This window comes from Python bivittatus, unplaced genomic scaffold, assembly GCF_059951505.1.
Source record: "Python bivittatus isolate LINGU-HERP-01145 unplaced genomic scaffold, Pbiv_v1 ctg000020_np1212, whole genome shotgun sequence".
Lineage (NCBI taxonomy): Eukaryota > Metazoa > Chordata > Lepidosauria > Squamata > Pythonidae > Python > Python bivittatus.
Genome location: NW_028277030.1, coordinates 1847803 through 1868364, shown reverse-complemented (window position 1 = coordinate 1868364; position 20562 = coordinate 1847803). Strand labels below are relative to the sequence as shown.

At 39.4% G+C, this 20562-nt stretch overlaps 1 protein-coding gene across 3 annotated transcripts in view; it reads right to left on the bottom strand.

Annotated features, from left to right (window-relative positions):
- Positions 1 to 20562, bottom strand: part of COL6A2 (collagen type VI alpha 2 chain) — a 53521-nt gene that overhangs the window by 17121 nt on the left and 15838 nt on the right. For all 3 annotated transcript variants that reach the window (XM_088133077.1, XM_088133069.1, XM_088133073.1), the window contains exons 6-23: positions 20194 to 20247; positions 18370 to 18414; positions 17509 to 17535; positions 16618 to 16644; positions 16484 to 16528; positions 15531 to 15584; positions 14006 to 14068; positions 11846 to 11908; positions 10982 to 11071; positions 9887 to 9949; positions 8865 to 8927; positions 7649 to 7711; positions 7170 to 7232; positions 6074 to 6124; positions 4783 to 4818; positions 4192 to 4254; positions 3272 to 3334; positions 43 to 78 (exon numbers count right to left, since the gene is read on the bottom strand). In XM_088133077.1, the coding sequence (XP_087989203.1) occupies positions 43 to 78; positions 3272 to 3334; positions 4192 to 4254; positions 4783 to 4818; positions 6074 to 6124; positions 7170 to 7232; positions 7649 to 7711; positions 8865 to 8927; positions 9887 to 9949; positions 10982 to 11071; positions 11846 to 11908; positions 14006 to 14068; positions 15531 to 15584; positions 16484 to 16528; positions 16618 to 16644; positions 17509 to 17535; positions 18370 to 18414; positions 20194 to 20247 (969 nt within the window). The remainder of the gene's footprint in view (positions 1 to 42; positions 79 to 3271; positions 3335 to 4191; positions 4255 to 4782; positions 4819 to 6073; positions 6125 to 7169; positions 7233 to 7648; positions 7712 to 8864; positions 8928 to 9886; positions 9950 to 10981; positions 11072 to 11845; positions 11909 to 14005; positions 14069 to 15530; positions 15585 to 16483; positions 16529 to 16617; positions 16645 to 17508; positions 17536 to 18369; positions 18415 to 20193; positions 20248 to 20562) is intronic.

Sequence of the window (20562 nt, the reverse complement as noted above, 5' to 3'; positions counted from 1 at the left end):
TTAACCAAGTGAATCTGTAGTATGAGAAATTTCTTGACTTACGGTTAAACCAGGATCTCCAGGAGGACCAGGATCACCCTAGAAAAGGAGGCATTTATTCAAACCCACCCTTTTGAGATTTCAGGATGTAAGAAAAGTAATATATTCACTTGCAGTATATTTTGAATATTCACGAGGTTTTGGAAATATAAGTGTTGCGTTAAATCAGAGAGTCTGGTAACGTATTTTCAGAGTAGCACTTTTATTTTAAGGCATAGACATTTGTGAGTTGCAGCTCACTTCATCAGAGGCATGACTAATGTGGGATTTAAACACATTGGGATAGTGATAGGAGAGGGAAGGCAGATGGGGGTCCTTGGGAGACAGATTATCAGTACCTATCAAATAACAATTGTCATGTATTAAAAACTCATTGAGTTTGTTAAGACCTTCTGAGATAGCTGAAAACACACACACACACACACACATACATACACGCAAACCTGGCTGTCTCCCATTCAACTGTGTTGGCAAAATTTCTTTCTTCTGAAACTGCTACTTTTGGATCTGTGATGGAATTCCTGGGAGTTTGCACAAAAGAATTAATGGGCACAGGTTTGACATCAAGACTCAAACTCCCAGGAATTGCATCACAGATCATACCAATCTTTGCACAAAAGAATTAATGGACACAGGTTTGACATCAAGACTGAAAGATTGGTCTGTTTGTCCTACAGAGAATCCACAGAGAGATTGCTGGCATATCATATTAGAGGAAGAGCATATGAAGGCACCTTTAACTTTGTGTGTGAAACTGTTGGGTCATGTGATAGTAAAGCTGGTACTACTTTTGGCTCACTGAGGCTGCCAGAAGCAGCTGTCTAGGGAGGAAGAGAAGTGGCCACTGGTGTAGAGAGCATAGGGCCTTGAAGGACAGGAGGCAGAGCCGCTACCAAGGCAACGTTCAGATAAAAGGGGCTTGAGCCAGGCTAAGAAACTAATTTCAGAAAACATCTCAGACGGGCCTAGTTCACACAAAGATAAAGTGAGGGAGGGGGAATTCAGACTTGCAAGATTCTGTTACTATAGCTGCTAAATAAAAGTAGTCTGAACTTTACGGCTTTGGTTTCTCACTTTGGGTAACCTTGTAGGGTTGACAACTGGCTATGAGCAAAATGCCACTGCTATGATTGCCTCTTGAAGTAACCACTTATTCTAAGTTCATCAGCACTTTTATTATGATTTTTCAATCTTTTTAAAATGCTTTCATTCATGAATGTAAGTTGCCTGGAAGCCTTGGAAGCTGAGATACAGTGTTTATTATTTATTTCAGCCTTTTTGATCTCACTCTTTAGCCTGGAAGGTTCCTAGAATGATTTACATAGTACAGGTAGTACAATACAGTAAGGTACAATTGGACTGGCAAGTTGGTTGTTAAGTGAAGCAGTCGCTAAGTGAAACTGTGACTGCGCTTATGATCTTACTTCAGCTTTCCTTTGCTTTACAGACCTGCAAAGGTCATAAATGAGGGAACTGGTCGCAAAGTTAGTTTTTCATCGATCATAACTGCAAATGGTCACTAAATGAGCAGTTGGTAAATAAGGACCACCAAACAGACAGTCCTGCCCCCCTTCCCTGGCTCACATTCTGGAAAGATACAATACTGAAAGAGAAGGGAATAGTGATGGCAAAAAAAGAGAGAGAGAGAGAGGAGAGAGAGAGAGAGAGAGAGAGAGAGAAGAGAGAGAGAGAGAGAGGGAGAATGAGAGAGAGAGAGAGAGAGAGAGAGAATGAGAGAGAACAAAAGCATTGGTTCTTAACATCTAGTTCTGGGCCAAACTGCTCCCTTTAACTTGTCATGTCCATAAAGGTGAGGAGTGGAGGACCCAATCAAATGTGGCAAATAGAGATGGGGAATGAAGGTGAGAAGTCTTTGACAGTAAACAAAGAGGCCAAAAGAAGTCATTGTATTTGGGAGGAGGCAAGGGGGTTCTCCTTTTTCCTCCTTACCTTTAAATAAGTTCCTGTGCACTTACTCTCTCAAAATAGCAATATGTCTTGCAGAGTATTTCTACAAATGATCAAATGGCCCAATTATGGTGAGATGCCCATGCAACCTGCATATCAAGTGATATTTTTGAAGGAAGAAACTGCAAGATGGAAATAATTGTGTTCCTGGTGGGTGGATGGCAAGAGTGGTCTGATCTCACTGGTTATGATCTCCCCTTGCTCTATAAGTTTTTACTCCCTGCCTCTTTGGCAGGGAATAAAAAATTGCAGAAAAACCCAAGGGAAAAATTATTCTGTTAGGTCACGTGAGTGGATAAGTAGAATCAAGGCAGAAAATATGTCAAGGCCATTTCGAGACTTAAGAAGGATTGTGAATGGTGGTGACAGTTTGCTTATTAATTGCTTAGGAAAAGGTTTATTTGTTTTGAATTTGTGGCTTAAGCATAAATCTATTCCTGTGTATATGTGGCAAAGAAATAGATCTAAAAGTCTAATTGATTTGATTATTTATCATAAAAAGCTGAATTAGTAAAAGGTATAAGAGTGATGAGTAGTTCTGATTGTGAGACTGAAAGGGTTTTGGTAGAGTCAAAAGTGGTTCTTGGGAAAAATGGACATGGGAAAAAAAGAAAGAAGTGAAAGAAACTAGAGTGAAGTTAGAACAACTGGAGGAACAGCAGGCACAGAAGAGTCCTGTACGAAGGAATATAAGAAGAATGAATAGAAAGGAAGAATGGGAGAATGAACAGACAGTGGATGTAAAGAAAATATACAAATTGGAACAGAGTGAAAAAATTATGTCACAGAGTGCTTCTAATGCAACCATTGTGTTCAAAGGACAAGGAACGGACGGGGGGGTCACCACAGGATTTGCTCTCCTTGAAATCCCCCTACTTTTCCTTCTCCCTTTAAACTTAGTGTTCCTGAGGCAAGCACTAAATTAAAGGGAAAAGGACCTCCCCCTCAACTTGGCCTGGTTTTTTTTAGCCTACTAGGACCAATTGCTACACAGAACGTAATGGATGTTACTTGCGGTGCTGGCAACATTACCAACCTCTGTGCAGTGGTGAGGTAAATGGACTGCTGTCAGGGCAGTGGCTTAGAAAGTGACATACTTTCTTCCCATCTTAGGGACAAAAGCACATTGCTGGGGGTGTCAAGGTATTCACTTCATCTTTTGCCTTCTGTTTCTCTGGTTTGGACTTAAGAGGTTGCTCAAGCACATCAACCCGAGGGAAGGGAGCAATTGAACAATGTCCAACCAGATGCACAACTATAGTACCTCAGGTCCAGGTTCACCATCTGGTCCTCTGGGTCCAGGCTGACCTGGAAGGCCGATACCTCCCTAGAAAGACAGAGGAATGCAGTTAAGGCAGTGCATGCAGGTGGTTTTACTGTACCATACAGAAACTGAATGACAGACCTTTGGAGAGAGATCACAATTGTTTCAGAGAAGGTTTAAAGGGCGGGGAGCGGTTTACAGTTCCCTGGGCATAGAGGTATTCCCCCCCCCCCACTCTCTCTCTCACACACATGCTGTATTTGCAGGGTTCTGCATCTTTTTAAAAAAACCCTGTAAGATCATTTCAGCCAGAAGTAGAAATGGAACCAAGAGCTCTCAAAAAGCAGGACAGGATCCAGCCAGTACAACCATTTAAATCAAGTTTTGAGGTTCTGCCTGTGAATTACTAACTTACAGAATATTGAGAAAATTCAGCAGGCTTCAGATACTATCATCATTGCAGGAAACATCCGTGATACCCAAGAGTCTCGTATAGCAAACTTTGCATGTGAATTTTAACCACAGGTCTGGGAAACCTGGAACCATATGCTCCCTGGTGTTTAAATCTGTTTGTTCATAAGTATATGACATCCACATTATCTCTTCATACTCTACCAATACAATAATTATAACTGTATATATACAGTTATATAAGAGATGAAGAGATGTCCTAATTCTTACGATTACGTGGGGTGGCAGCATAATTGAAAACCCATGAGAGAAGCTATAAGCGTATAAAAGATATGAGTTTACTATTCTATTATAAAAGATAGGGCTTATCATTAGTCAAATCCATGATAAACCGAAGAGTAGTGCAAAAGCACACAGGAAATGCTTTTCAAATCAGAATGGTAAATAAGCCTTTGAATTGTCAAAGTCCCTAAACAGATCAGAGAATGAAAGATCAAGAGTGTACTTACAATTTCACCTGGTTCTCCTTTTTTCCCTTTAACTCCTTTTGGTCCAAGGTCACCTCTTGAACCCTGTTTCAAAAATGGTATAAAGAAGAGATTGTTTTGTATTTTTCTCTACAGCTTGCTTTTTCTTTCCCAATACCCCATTGTCTGTTATTATTCTTTCAGGAGGAGGTCTCTGCCTGGCTCAGTTAAGGGCTTCATGCTAAACTGAAATAAAAAGAAGTTCATGAGAAGAATATCTCAGCAGGAGGTGATTTCACACAGAACAGCAAAAGGCCTGGTGATTTCACACAGAACAGAAAAAATCCAAGTCTGGCCCTGCATACCACAATGGCCCCAGGAATTCCTGTACTTATCCCCTTGAGTTCATCAGGCCATGATCAGTATTAATCTTGTGGCTCACTTACACGTTGGCATACCACTGGCGCCTTAAGGGTCCCCATAACAGCTCCAATATGGACACCACCTACACATTTTTCCTGCCAGTTCTCACAGCCACTTCCAGGGTCAGTTCCTCAGCAATTGGAGGAAAAGACCAGGACGCCACCTAATACCCAATTTGTTAGCAAAAGCAAGTATGTAAGTGTACTATACCTCTGGTCCTGGATGCCCCTTTTCACCTTTGTCACCCTAGAAAGAGAGAAAAGTATCCCAGTTTTCATTTTGCCTTGCCATGGATTTGTTCAACCACAAAGTGGTATATAAAGTTTCATATAGTGATCTATAGACTAGACTAGACTAGACTAGACTAGACTAGATTGACAGACAGACAAACAGAATTACGTGGGGGGGGGCAAGAGAATCTTCATAGGTATTCAAGCAACTTCCCTTGGCTTCAATAAAGAATGAGAATAGTAAAATGCCTGATGAACAACATTCCAGAACAAGGGATAGCACCTGAATCCATCATAACACATTAAACCATAGTTAATAACTACTGAATAAACCACAATTGGCTTGGTTCACATAATATACAATGTACATGTTATGGCTAAGCATGATCTGTGCACCTTGTCAGTGTCTTCTCTAAGTGTCAATGGACACTGGGTTGAACCCATATGGTTTGCCCATTAAAAATATATATATATATATTCTTTTCCTCAAGATAATGGTTTAAAGCTACAATATCCTAATTGTATATAAAATGTATTTTCTTAATTGCTCTTCCACAGAAGTATTGAAATTTTCACAATTTTTTTTGAATGGAAAAAGCTTTGGAATGAAAACTGCATTTGAAATAATCTGTTGCAAAGATAATTCCTTCACCTATTTGTAATGGGAAGTCATTGTAAAATTGCTCAGTTAGAAAAAAACATTATATTCTGCTGTACGTTTTTAATCAATACTTTGCTGAATTTTTCACCTCATTTTTTTTACCTGTCCATGAAGTGAGCAAAAGAGCTGGGAAGAGGAGATTCTTTTCTTTAGAAAATATTGGGAGGAACAGTGGGGAAGACTGTGTTTATTTTAGTAAACATTAAGAGATGGATAAGGGCTCTCGTGTTCTTTCCTCTTTCACATTAAAATGCTTTGCACAGACATTGTTTTTACAACTTTAAATTTGGCAGCATATCCTGGAATTGTCAGATCACCACCCTATGCTGCATGGTTGCAGGATCATTCCAAGAAGTTCAACAGAGAAGGATAGTTAGGTGTGAACGACCCTGCCTTCCCAGAAAAAGAGTCTTTTAGTTTCTAAGCCACTCAGGAAACCCCTGTTCTTGGGTGGATTAAAAATATAAGTAGGTGAATAAAAGACACAGAGAAGAGGCTTTCTCATGGATTGTTCTGCAAATGAGCTTTTTTACTGGCTCTCCTGCTTTGTTCTAGGAAGTCTTTCTATATGAAACATTTAATATAAATATGCCACATCATAAAAACATACCCGGGATCCTCTGGGACCAGGAGAGCTTAAGCCAGGTCTCCCCCTGTCACCCTATGATTAAAAAAAGAAAAAAACAAACACACATTTCAAACATTTCAGATGAGACTCCAGAATTCTGCTTCTTACTAATCTGTATGATAATTGAACTTAGCTCTTATTATTTATATATTACAATTATTTGTATACCACTTATTCTAATGACTCTGGACAGCTTACATTAATCACATGGATCTAATTACATCACAACATCCATAAAATCACCAATTCCATAAAATTTACTCCAAGGTTTCTTTTATAATCTAAAAAAAATTGGTACCAAATGTTTTACAGATAGTACAGAACTCCATCAATAATCTCCAAGATAAAGAATTCATACAGTAACAAATGTTGGAAATGCCATGAAACAGAAGGAACATTTTACCACGTGTGGTATACATGTCAAAAGTACTGGAAAGATATGCAGAGTACAATGCAGAAAATTTTGGAAATTAAATACAGAATGAAATCACAACCTCCCCCCCCAACAAAATCCATAAAAATCAATACAACTTAAAAGTCTGCTCATGACCTCCATTAAAAATAATTGCTTGGCCTTTTATTTGTGTGTGTTCAAGTTAGTGTTGACTCCTGGCAACTGCCTGGACAAGTCCCTCCAGTTTTCTTGGCAAGGTTTTTCAGAAGTGGTTTGCCATTGCCTATTTCCTGGGACTGAGAGAGAGGGACTGGCCCAAGGTCACCCAGCTGGCTTTGTGCCTGAAGCGGGACTAGGACTCATGGTCTCCCGGTTTCTAGCCTGAGGCCTTAACCACTGCACCAAACTGGTTTTCCTTTTAAGTTTAATAGGCCTTTATCATTAAGTAGTAGTACAGTAGAACCCAATTCAGTTGGCAAGAAACACTGACTGAAGGATAATAAACAACTTATTAAAAATGCTATGAATCTGAAGTTTCAAATGCTTAACAATGAAAAGGACACCTCCTCTTTCTGGACCATAGGCAGTCTTAAAACAAGGCTGTCTTGGCTGATTAAATCAAGTCAATAGTACAAAATAAACGAGGGCAAACTGAAGTCTGTTTCTGGTAGTGACAAGTCTTACCTTGGGTCCTTTAGGTCCCATGTCACCCCTTTCACCTTCTCTCCCAGGATCTCCAGCTGAGCCCTGCAAAGAGGATGTGGGTAGGTGGGAACAAAGAGATGAGTCACATAGAGGTGATCAGTCACAGCATTTGGAATCCCATGATCAACATCCTTTCCTCCATTTACAATGGGTTCTATATATTAACTTTATTCTCTTGTGGCATTATAGGCAATTCTAATAAAAGAAGAGTAATAGATTTTGGATCGTCCCAGAGATGTTGTGAACATTAGTTACATTGAGTTGGACAAACAGGGAGAACTGGACAACTGAAATCTATAGCAAGAAGCAAAGAATAGGAGTTTTAAACTAGAGTGAAAGTTACAATTTGCTTGGGATAATAAAATATATTATTTCCTTATTTTTCAGCTCCTTGGAGAGCAACAACATAGGGAGTAAGTTAATGGTTGTGTCCTGTAAAAGTGCTCAGCTGAACTTACAGGGTTGCCTGTTTCTCCCGCATCACCTGGTGAACCGCGCTGGCCAGGTGGTCCTTGATCTCCCTGTGAAACAGAACGTGAGATGAACAGTCAGATCTATCCCTCTCTTCAGATACTATAGACATATAGAGGCTTACCTAGAGGGTAAGACCATCCTAAGTCATAACATGTGAAAATGATCATATTGATTATATCATGATAATGTATCACACATATTAGAATACTCACACAAACATTTTGCTTATATGTTATCAACCTTGTTTTAGCCATAACTGATTTCACAGATTCATTCCTATCAAGCCTGAACCCCATTCGCCCATATGTTGACGAGCAACTGAAGGTCAACCCTTATAAAATTAATGTAATAATTATTGCAAAACAGGGACACAGAGACATTTGTTGTTCATTAGAATTCAATGCTCCTGCTGTATTACACTTATTCAAATGTTGGGTTGCTCCAGAGTCCTAGAATCACATGTTGCAGAAATGGCCAAAATTAGGTTTCAATATAACAACAAATAAGGAGGAGCAATTTCTATTAGACACCTTTGCAGTCTTAAGGCTATATTCCCTTAAAACACATTATGAAAGATGTCTTAACAGCTATCAAAGACTATCAGCACACTTCTTGATTCTGAGGTTCCTTAATCATGTGGAATATGTGCATCACTTCTTTGGTATGTGTGGTTTCTTTTTAATTCTCTTTAATTGTAAGCCACCCAGAGTTGTGGAGCCTCAAAATTGAAATATTAAATATTACTAATATTAACAGAATTGGAAAGGAGAATGGTCCCAGTCTCAGAAAGTTGTATGTACAAGAAGGCAAGACTTTGGGGGTGAAACACAAACAAAGTAAAGAACATGGACAGTGCATGATCCAGAGTAACCCCCAGAGTTCAGTTTCCTTTCAACTCTATTAACTAATATTAACTAATATAGTTAATAGTGGATAGCTGGGACTGGACTTCTTGTCCACCTTCTCCTACCCCTCTTTCTTTTCTTCTGTCAGGAATGGAGCACCAAAGTTGCCTAAGTTTAACATACTAAAGTGCTGGTTTGCCAGGATATTTTAGCAGTCTCACAAATTCTAGTAGTACACATGAATCAATAATTTGTAAATATCAATAATAGGTAAACATTTTTCAATGTGCTTTGAAAGTAGTGGCTAGAGAAGTCTAAATGGAAGGCATTTACTGGGACTATCATTCTTTCATACATTTCTTCCTTTCTCTCCAACTTCTCCTGGTAGACCCCTTTGTCCCTCAGAACCAGGATCTCCCTATGAATAAAGAAATAATGCATATTAGTCATTGCCTTCAACCCTACTCTAGCTTACTACACTTGATAATTGGAAGTATGAAGAACTTTCCAGTAAGACATACATCCTAATATTTAAACCATGATTTAAGATAAACTTTGGGGACCCGGATTAATACCCTACCACTTACTTATTTCTAAATCTGTTTATTGTCCCAAAAGCAACAGGTAAACATAACTAAACATAAATTCAAAGGCAAAAAAAGGGCCTCCAGACTTTTGAGTCAATGGATATACTTAAACCTTTCAGAACTATAATGGGCCTTGTCACAAATGGATGCCATGGTGGGCATGGCCAAGTATAAACACTGCTTTACCAGAAGGCAGCTGGAGAGAATGCTTCCTCTCTCCCCTGTCCCCTGCAGGCTTCTCCTTATCTGTCCTTCTCAGCTTGCCTTGCCAGCCAGCTAGGTGCAACCGTGCCCCATTTTACCTTTCCAAGAATGCTCATGGAGCCCCTGTGGGGCCCTGAGGCATAAAGATGGTTCAGAAGGTTGGCACTTTGCTTTGCAGAATGTCACTTTCCCATTTTTTTTTCATTTTTATCTTTTTAAACTTTAAAAGCCAAGACAGACTGGCAACTGCCAAGAAATACATTGGTGAGCTCACTGAAATCTATAAGCACCATGTTAAGAATTCCAGCAATGAAATAAAAAAGCCACCAACATGTCCTGGAAAATTATTGTGAAAAAAATTTATGAGGGCAAAAAACAAACAAACAAAAAACCCCTAATAAGTAACAGCTCCCTTTATCTTCCTGGAGTCCCAGCAATATCACTACATGTAGCTTCAGGAAGCAAGACAAAACTTTTCCCAGGTATCCTTTGGATCCGCAGGCATCGTTCTCTTTCCCAATAGTTTTTGTAAGTGCCAGAGTCAAAGGAGCTCCTTCTCTTTGTTTTGGATACTTGGTGAACTTACTTTGTCCCCCTTGGATCCTGGATTTCCAAGAGAACCTAAGTCTCCGGGATCACCACGACGACCCTTGGCAAAACAAAAGAAAACCAGGTTACTTCATTGGAATGCCAAACAACTGCACCAAGAGAACTTATTCTTTTTTAAAGATATGTAGATACTACCAGGAAAGGACGGCCAAATAAAAGGGTTCGATTATCAACTCATCAGAGCAAAATGCAGAGCAGAGCAACCTTTCAAGATTATAAAGAATTCTTTTTCTTAACAAAAGTCTCAGAAAATTCTTCTTAAGTCTGAACAGATTTATTTTGACTAAGAAGTCAACATTTACTAAGCACTCTGCATTTCAAAAATAGTTAATTCTGAACTTTTTAATTTACTGAACTGAGTTTTTCATTTGAATGTCTGTAATGTCCCCATAACTTATGAAAACATTTTCATCCAAAAACAGTGTCCTCATCTGCACTTAATATAGCTTCTGACAGATCACTTCTCACAGAGGAAGAATACAATGTATTTATTTTAACCTTAAAATAATTCTTGTCTGTTTCTTCCATGTATTTGGCCCACCAATATGTGCTAAGGGGAGATATTTTATTAAATATTTAAATATTAAAGCAGAAAATTAAGGATCAGAAACTGACATGTGGTTTTATATAATGACATTTTTTTTTAATTTTTTATTTTTTACAACAAACACAAACAAACAAGAGCGTAAAAAACATAAAAACCATCTTCCATCTTAAACCGTGTGTCAGCCAGTTACCAATCATTTGTGCCATCCTTTCATAGTCTTCACTCACCATTTATGTAGAGTCTCATATTATCTATCCAACATATATTTATGTGGTTTTATATAATGACATTTGAATGTCATAAAAAGAGAGAAACTGGAGCCTCCAAATATAGCGATCGATACGGTGAATTGTTTCACAAGCTGTCATACAGAAGGAAATATACCAATGATGCCTGGCAACTGCATCTAGATCCTGCATACAGCTCTGAAGAACTAACCATCTGGGTATATTTTAAGACTTGTAAGGCAACCTGCTTTTGAAAAGAATTAAAAAATGCAAAGCTAGAAACCGCTGATGAACTTACAGGTTCTCCTTTTGGCCCTTCAAGTCCTTTGGCGCCTGGACTTCCCTTAAGACCAGGAAGACCAGGTTCTCCTTTGTACCCTTTTGGTCCCTTTGAAAATAAAAGAAAAATGATAGAAATAAAACCTGTGAGAAGGGGCTTCGTGGACAACAAAAGGTGTTCCAGAGGATTATCTGATCTATGAACCACACTTCCTAATGTTAGGCTTTTGCACTGTGACAAATTTGTTTCCTTTCTCTTCTAATCCAAATCAGTAATTAGTTATCATCAGGATGGAGGGGCCAAATTAGAAGGGTCTACATGGGCTTCCTTGACCACTTTTTTTTTTTTGTAGCCCTGCTAAATATAACTTTGAAAATAGTAGGTTAGAAGAAAAAGTCTCTCCAGACAGGCTCAAGCTGGGAAAGGCTTACCTTCAGATAATCTGCTCACAGATTGTTGTGTTTCAAGCACAACATTAGAGAGTTCAATCAATAGCCTGTGAAATTTGTACTGGAGGAAGGGAGTTATTCCCAACAAATGTTGCAGGAGATCTTCGATTTTGCAGATTGAAAGCACATGCCCTAAGTCTTAGGTACTTATTTCAGTCTTATTTGTATTGAGTGGTTGTCCCCAAATAGAAATACAAAAGAATGCTCCCCTTAACATTTGGGGCTTTTACTAGAGGGGTTTAGTCTAAGTTTAGTCCAGGCTAACCGAGATTCCTATTTTCCTAACTTCTTACAACTGCAACAAAAGGAACATAGCCAGATATATTATACCCACAGTTTGAAATCATGCTACTGATGCCATACAGTTAGAGTATGGCTCTGAAGATCAAGGGATGCAATTATTTCAGCAAACTAAAGCCATAGGGTTACATACAGGGCTTCCTTTATCTCCACCGGAACCAGGTGGTCCATCTCTGCCAGGCCGGCCAGGATCTCCCTGAAAGAGATGTAGTAAGCAGTGGCTGTAAGAGATAGGTAGGTAGGTAGGTAGGTAGGTAGGTAGATAGATAGATAGATAGATAGATAGATAGATAGATAGATAGATAGATAGATATTGCATATTTCAGAATAAGCAGACTGGAATCAGAATGAAATTAGTTCCCATCAATCTATGTTATGAACACACCCAGATGGAAGCTGAGAAGAGGATTGAAGGTGTGGACGGAAGGGAAGTTGAGCCAGAAAGAAGATGGAAGTGGAAAGAAACAAATCAGTGAGCAGAAGGGATTGGCATGGGACAGACCAGATCCAGAGGTCCATGTGCAGGCAAAGGAGCACCAACTGAGAGGAGATGGTAAGGAAAGGTGCAACTGGCAAGGAACAAAAGAACTGGAATCTGGACCAGCAGCCAGTGAAACCCAGCAGCAAAAGAGAGGCTCCAGCAAGTCTTGGCTAGAAGGAAGTGAAGATATAATAAGTGAATCCCTACCTAAAGCTGACAGGGTGAGGGCTGATCTATCTAGCCTACTCTAGAGAAGGTGGATGGGACAGTGGTGCACTTTGAAGGGGGCAAAAACTGTCTCTAAAGACTAGACTGAAAGGGAAGGAGCTGTGACTTGATCGTCTCAAGCAGACAAGGACTGTAAAAGTTAGCAGAACTATATTCCCCAAAGAGGTAGGGAGGTGCAGCAAAGGCAGTGTTATTCTTGAATAGGTATGTTTCCCAGGAGAAGGCCTCCCAAGCACACCTGTTTATCCCAGAAGACAGAGATTGGGGGTGGGGGTGGAAGCCTTTTAACTTTCCCCTTAGCTCCACAAAAGAAAGAAAGAAAAGAAGAAGAGTATGCAATTAATCAGGGTGAATTTGGTTTACAGAGAGCCCAAACTTTACCAGTTGATGCAATTTTTCTCCAGGTCACAATCTACAGCCTGGGGCATACATCGGAAAATTAGCAACAGAGAAACATAGAGACAGAAGATAGAACATAAGAAAAAATAGAGGCAGAATTAGGATTCAGATTAGGATAATAGAAATATACATAAGTATAGGGACAAAATAGGTAATAAGATTCCCCTTCCGTATCCAGATCCTGGAAAATGTAATTTTGTACAATAAAACATCCCCTGCTGGGGAAAAAAATCAACCAATCCTTGTGTCTTGGTCCAAACCACCCCCAAGGAACTCATCATAAATGCTTAGTGGAGACCTGTTTTATTTCTGATGCCCATTTCTTAAGGCCTTCCAGAGTTACTAAGAAGCTTCTAAGGCAGCTTTTCCCAACTTCCAGACATGTAGACTTTAGGCTAGGCTCTCCTAAAACATGCCCTATTCCATTCTGATAGTCATGGAAAAGCTATCAATAAGTGTCTCATTGTAAATGAAATTTAATAGCAGTGATGTGTATTTGATAGGAGAAATTCATGAAAGGACCAGTGTGCTTTTCTCCCATTAAATCGTCCCCCACTTTTCCCAATGAACAGCTCGCCCATGGAAAAAAATAGTAACTGGAAATGGAAAGTGACATGGGAGGAAAAGGTTTTATATTTGGCTTTTAGCTTTCTTCCTACAGTCAGAAGCATTTTCCTTACCTTAATTTTCAGAATTGCCAGCTCCCTTTACAAATCACAACTCCTTGTAAGATGTCTTTCATTATAAAGGTAAAACCAGTTGGACAGAGAAAACATGCAGTTACTTTGCAATGCTGCAGAGAAGCTGCATCTGTTCCCACCAGGCTGCCAGGCTTGCCTTCTGCAGCTGCCCTGCAGTCCCAGGAAAGGGTGGGGCTCCTTTAAGGCATTCCCACACTTTCTGAAGCCCCCTTTGGAGGTCCATCCCAAAGCTCAGCACAGCCCTAGGATTCCTTTCCTTTTGATTTTCCTGCCAGAGTTCTAAAAAAATCCCACGTGCCTTTTTTTCCCCTTCAAATCTCTACTATGCCTGTTCCCTTTTACTATCCTTTTTTGAAACTAAATATCTTGAAAAACTTTATGACACTTCAACAATGAGCCATAAATGTTCTGCCTTTGTTCGAATTTACTCTTCCTGACTATGTCAGGCTGTCTTTAGTCTCTGCCAGTAAGGAATGGTACAGACCTTTATCCCTTCCTCTCCTGGTAGCCCTGAATCTCCAGGAATTCCAGGGTAGCCATCAGAACCCTAAAAAGAGAGAGAGGGAAACTTAGTCACAAGCCATATTGTTTAGAAAAGTAAAATGTAAATAATAGGAAAGTGCTCTATGATTGCAGATATTATAATGGTGAAAACATATGTTTAAGGTGCAAGTTATCCATCCTGATGCTTATTTCTTTCCATGTCTTGAACAGAAGGCAGTCAGTTTCTGAAATGCATCTGGGAGAGTTCAGACAAGATCTAAATGGGATTATTTGGTGCTGGTGTACTAGGAAGGGATGCAAAAAGACTCTGCACAGATATTTAAAGGTCGATTTTACCCTTCTCAGAACTTTATATGGTGCAAATCTGAATATTGAGGATGGAATCCAGTAGTAACCATGGTGGCTTTGTTCACAAATGAGTTCTGCCAAGAGCCAAAACTATGTCAAACTTTTCACTTCTCAAAGTAAAGCTAGTTCCCTTGCCTTCCGTACAAAAGATCTGTGAAAGTTTAACAAGTTTTATGAACTTCTATACAATTCAGTTTCTACTCAGCTATAATGATGTAAACCACATTCTGAATTCAAAAAGAATGCTGGGAACAGGGCACACTAATAATCGATCATTACTCCAGAGTAGAAATGGGAAAGATGTCAATATTTGTGAATGTGGAGCAGGGCGGACTTAAGATCCACCAATTGCTGATACTGCCTACCATTCCAGTGTTAGGTCACATACTAGAGGTGTTGGTGTATGATGCTTACTGTTGTTATTTCTACCATGTTCATACTCTGCCTTCTTCTAAAACATGTCCCAGTCAGCTAATACTAAACGTACAATTAAATAATACTTAACGTACAATTAAAAAAAGGTAAAAAACATGATCAAACCATGTAAAAACCGAGTTAGTGTACATACTGCCTGTAAAAAGAGAAGACAGGTTGTATTCACCCCATGGATCAAATGCTGAGCTTGCACTGCCATAGTATAAGCAATTTGGCTAATGACAGCAAGTGTGGTGTCTGGAGGTGTGGTTGCTGGTGGGTGGAACAGTCTACTGAACGATTACAGGCAGCTGGAAAGAAGTCTAAGCTGACTATGCAACCATGGCATATTAATCATTAATTGAATCCTTTTTCCTAAATGATTCCTATTGGTCAGTCTTTTTTCCTCTTTCCACTATTAATTCATTGACTAATTTGCTTGCACCCTTCACATTGCTCTTTCAAAACATTCAGTATTACTGTATTTAATTATTCACCTTGAGGAGCTGCACAGAATTTGTAAATAAAAGTCACCTTCTTGTTTCAGGTTTTCATTTCTTTTATTGATAAAAAAACCCCAATGAAATCCATTTAATTTATTTTCAAGGTATGTTTTCATCAAAGAAACCTGCATCTTCCATAAAATTCCCCCAAACATTCTGGGTATATTGTAATTACTCTTATTTGCAATAATTTCACAAGAAATATGAAGGAAGAGCTGTCATATTAGAAAGCACTCCTACCCTGTCACCTGGGTCACCCTTACAGCCAGGAGGTCCAATCCGCCCCATCTTGCCCTGAAAAGATTAGATTAGATTAGATTAAAGAAAGGAATTAAAAAATAGTCTTTTGTAAGAGCTCTTTACAGCGGTTGCTGCCTTGGCACTATCTTGGCTAGAATTGAAAACATTAGATATAAATGGAGAGATGGTGAACATCACCAAAGGGTGGGTGGGGTGCGTGAAGCTTAAAGATCCAGCTCTCTCCACCAACTCCTCAGGGCCTCTTTAGAGAATGATCTGGGAAGAGAGAGGCTTTGAGGCAGGAGGGATGAGCAACATTTCTATTTTTTTCATCTTCATCAAGCCTTAACTCATTTTTAAGAATGAAAAAAATGTAACTGTAGTAGAATTTGTCATTTTGCCACTGAATGTTGATGATGTTATCCTGGTGAGCTTGAAAAAGTAAGGCTGGGGAGTTGCCTGCAGCCTGCTACCTATGAGTTGCCCTACCTTGATCTAAAGTAGCAGCCAATGATTGCAGGCCAAATGCCAAGAGAAGAGCAGTAACACTTTAAGTCCAAGAAAGTTGTGGGTGATGCAGCTCAGAGGGGCTCCACTAATTTTGGATACATCTCAACTATTCAGGATCAATATGCAGCATGGTACTGACAGATCTTCAGACAGGTCAGATGACTTTTTCTGTAAACTAAATAGTTATTTTCCTCCAATTAAATTAAATGAAAGGAGGTTGTGGGTATTAGAGCACTTCAGGAGTGAAACAAAAGAATATAGAACTTACCAACAAACAATGAACATTTTTTAATAAAAGAAAACGGAAAAATAATTATTTGTCTGGGCCACCCTTTTTTATATTGCTAGTTAAAGCTTAAATTTAGGGTGCTCATTCCCCTTTAAAAAGGCATCTTATCAATGTAAGCAAGAGGTTGGCAATATAGTGCTGAAAACAACCTTACCTTCTGTCCATCAGTGCCATTTCTTCCGGCAAAACCACTAGCTCCCTGAAATCAAAGACCGAAAGCATTAGAAACAGCTTTCTCCATAAGACCAATGCTGAAATAGTGTGTTGTGTTCCTCTGTCAAACCTTACCTTTCGTCCATCTGCTCCAAACTCTCCCTACAAAGGATATAAGAAATAAGATGAGTCAAGCCCTGGTTCCTTTAAAAACAGCCACAACAGTATGGCAGCTAGTTAAGAAATTGTTTGGGACAGAGTGAAAGAATTCTGTGTCTCTAAACAAAATTAAAATTACATGGAAGGTCTTTCCCACTCCTATACCTACCATGAGACTTTAGCTGTAATATATAGAACAAACTGTTAAGCCCAGCCCCTCAGAAGCCACCCCAGCCAATTGGGAGTGTGTGTGGGAAAAAGGCACATTTAGGGATAGAGGTTTTATCAAGGTGGCTTATGATAAGAAAGTCTCAAATGTAATTTGAGTAAGTAACATCCCAGCAACATAAGTAACATCCCAGCAATCAGCTAGATATTATTAAAATCAAAACACAACTGCAGTTTAACTAAGGACAGTTCGGTAGTGATTAGGGCTGGACGGTGCTTCAGATTTGAAGGCCAAAGGTGCTTCCAGCATGTGGGGACACCCACAGAACACCTCTCTGCAAATCCTTCAGTAGCTATATCTTTTCCTGGGATCTCTGTAGTGCAACCCAGCCGTAACACAACCCAGGGATAGCTGCTTTGGGTTGAAGGAGATGCGCTCCAGAATATATTTTTGCCTTCCAATCCAAGGCCTTGGCAGGGGCTCTCCAGGGTTCCAGGAGCTTGTTTCAGCCCAACCTGAGGGTTCCAGGGATTGCATATCCCGCATGCGGGTGAAGGCCCTTTGCCTCCAGCTCCAGGAAAGGTCACAGGGAACACATTGTTCAGGGCTTTCCTAGAGATGCAGAATTATACTAAATAAAACATTCCAATCACACAGCACACCTCCCAAGGTTTTCTAAAATGTGGTAAGTACCTTACCTTTTCTCCTTTTAGACCAGGAGTACCCTGGCAAAGAAACAAAAAGTACTATCAGTTAGTGTCTGTGGATATGTATGATACCAATGTAGAGTTCAGTCTTGCTTCTGGTATGCTCTTCTGACTAGAGTGAACTGACTTAGATTAAGATTGTTAATTAATAGATTCAAACAAATACATTTAAGTAAACAATTACTTTGAAATTCATTCTCTCCCAGCTTGCCTGAACCTGTCTTCTCCCATGTCCTGTCTTCCTGCTTGGTCCCTGGCTTAGATGTATACTTAAGACTGCTTCTGCAGGCCATCAGTTATGGTGGAAGAGTCACGCTTCGCAAGGAATTTCCATGACTTCCACCCAGGTTTTCTCCCTTCCATTTCCATTTTCTGTTTCAGTGCTCAGAAAATCTCTTTTGAATTTCCCTAATGAATTCAAACTACTTTTCATCTTCTTTCCATCATCCAATATTTTTCTCATCTGGGTGCTTTTTAGAACATGGCTCATGTCTTTCATCAAAGTTGCTGGTGGGGGTCCTCATCTGTTGCTTTTCCTCTCACTCTGTAAAGCCTAAGACAGAAGAGGCTCCTACGTCAGGTATTTTTAGATATGGAACAGGATAAAGGGATGGATACCTCATCAGCTCAACAACCATTCAGTTATCAGAATATGGCATCTGCCTATTTTTTCTTGAGTAGCATATCCTTCCTAATTTGAGAGTCACTAGTTAAAATCAATTTGCTCTCTGCAGCTTTATTGATTACTGGTTAGTACCAAGATGAATATGAATATATATAAGGAATTCTCTTACTTGATCAAGTTCTAAGCACAAGAACAAACACTTAAAAATGAGACCTGAAATTATTTACCTTAGGACCAGGGTGTCCAATTGGACCTTCAATTCCTGGGTCACCCTATATTTAAAAAGAAAAATGCCATTATTAGTTTAAATAGTCTGCATAATGTGTTCATTTACACTAGGCAGGCAGTCTTATATATTACTTATATTAATTTGCACAATGTATTATTATTAATTGCACCAGTTATATTAATCTGCACTATGGTTGCAATCCTATATACATTTACTTGTGAACTCAATATGACTAACCTATGGCAGCCATGTTTAGAACCTCTCTGTAGGTCAGGGGTTCTCAAAGTATGGCCCGCAAGCCGGATACAGCCCGCCAGGGTCATTTATCCAGCCCGCCCACCTGATTGGCCACCGCTGCTGTCTGTCAGAAGCGGAAGTGTCGGGGCTATGTTGGGAGCTGCAGGCAATGCACGAGGAGGTTGATCGCAGAGCCGGACTATTCTACATGACAGGTATGTCGGGTCCAGCGGCTCTCCTCTCCTCATACTCCATGGGAGGGATCCTCTGTGTGCATAGGAATTCGTTCATGTTTTTTTCAAACTACAGTCTGGCCCCCCAACATTCTGAGGGACCGTGAACTGGCCCTCTGTTTAAAAAGTTTGAGGACCCCTGCTGTAGGTGATTTACAATCACAGATTATTGGCAATAGTAATACATTAGTGATTGTTTCTATTCTACATTGAGTAAACAGAAATTATGAGAATACAACAAATATTTTAAGAGAGTTGAAAGAACCTTATTATAGTTTATAAGGAGTGATGAATGCATTTTTTTGTCCTATCACTGTATCTGGTTACATCAAATATTTTTATTAGAGGCCAGTGTAGAATGAACGCAAACAACACGAACAATTATCCCTCTGCCAAACTGCTTTCACGCACTCCAAAAAAGATACAGGCTTGGTTCTGGTATATTGTTAAGCTGTGTTGATATAGATGAGCAAGTTAGAGACTCAAATGTACACTTTCCCCTCACCTTCTGTTTCCATGCGTAAGTTCTGACTGCCAGAATTATCAACCAATGTAGGATAAAGTGTGTGAGACTGAGGCTTATGCACTGAATGTCAAACCAAGGTATAGCATGACATCTGGATCAATTCTGTTCCCCATTCCGATCTTAACAGAAGATAATTATGTATGCAAAGCTAAGTGAATGAGTGGACTATGCACACATTGCCCTATATAGGACAGGCATATTTTTGCATTGAATGAAAATGCTCGGTTTGACTGCACAGACCATAGGCTGACATCAGTATAATGCCATGCCTTCAAAAACAATGATATGAATAATTTTTAAAGTGTATATTTCAGCTGTGGGGAATCCTAATCTGGAATGTGCCCCCCACCCAGTATGGGTAAAATGGGCTTTAATTCTTTGCTCCCTAATGAGGTCCTAATGTGCAGTAGAAAGCTGATGCCTTCCATTTAAACTTACTATTATTAAAGAAAAAAAAAGAGAGAGAATCTGTATTATGGTCTAAAAGAAAAAATAAATGGAAGCTTTTGATCTCCTTTATGAATTAGGGGGTTTAGAGCAGCCTGATAAAAGAATCTACACAGATTATATAAATAAATTCTCATTAAAGCAAGTTGAAAATCCTATGACAAAAATAAGTAGACTTATACTGACTGAGCATCCTCAAAGGGATTCAGACACTGCTGAGTATCACAGTCTAATTTTAGAGTTAAATGCCATCCTAAAAACTGGCCTGCGGATAAGAATCTGATTCATTATGATCTTGTATATTCCATGTTCAAAAGAGCAGCCATTGTATCGCAATTAATACACTTATTAGAATCCTCCCCTTTTTCAAGTTACTTACCTGTCGTCCTTTTTGCCCAGGAAAGCCTGGAATCCCCATGTTCCCTTTCGCACCCTAAAAGTAAAATAAAGAAAATAATTAGTTCAGAATTCAGATTTCCCATAACACAAAAAGTTGAACCAACAATATGCAGACTCCTACACTCACACATCACTTCGTGTAGTTTGTTGGCTTGGACTTTTCATATTATACCTTCAGAGTCTATCCAATAAGCCATTCTCATTGTCCAACCTGCAAATCTGGAAGAAATCCTACCAACAACCCAGAGGCTAAGATACTGATACCAATGATTGTTGCTCATTCAGAGATCCACCCTGAGAATAGAAGTATGCAACTGAAGATTATTGACCTGAGTATTGCTATCAAGGT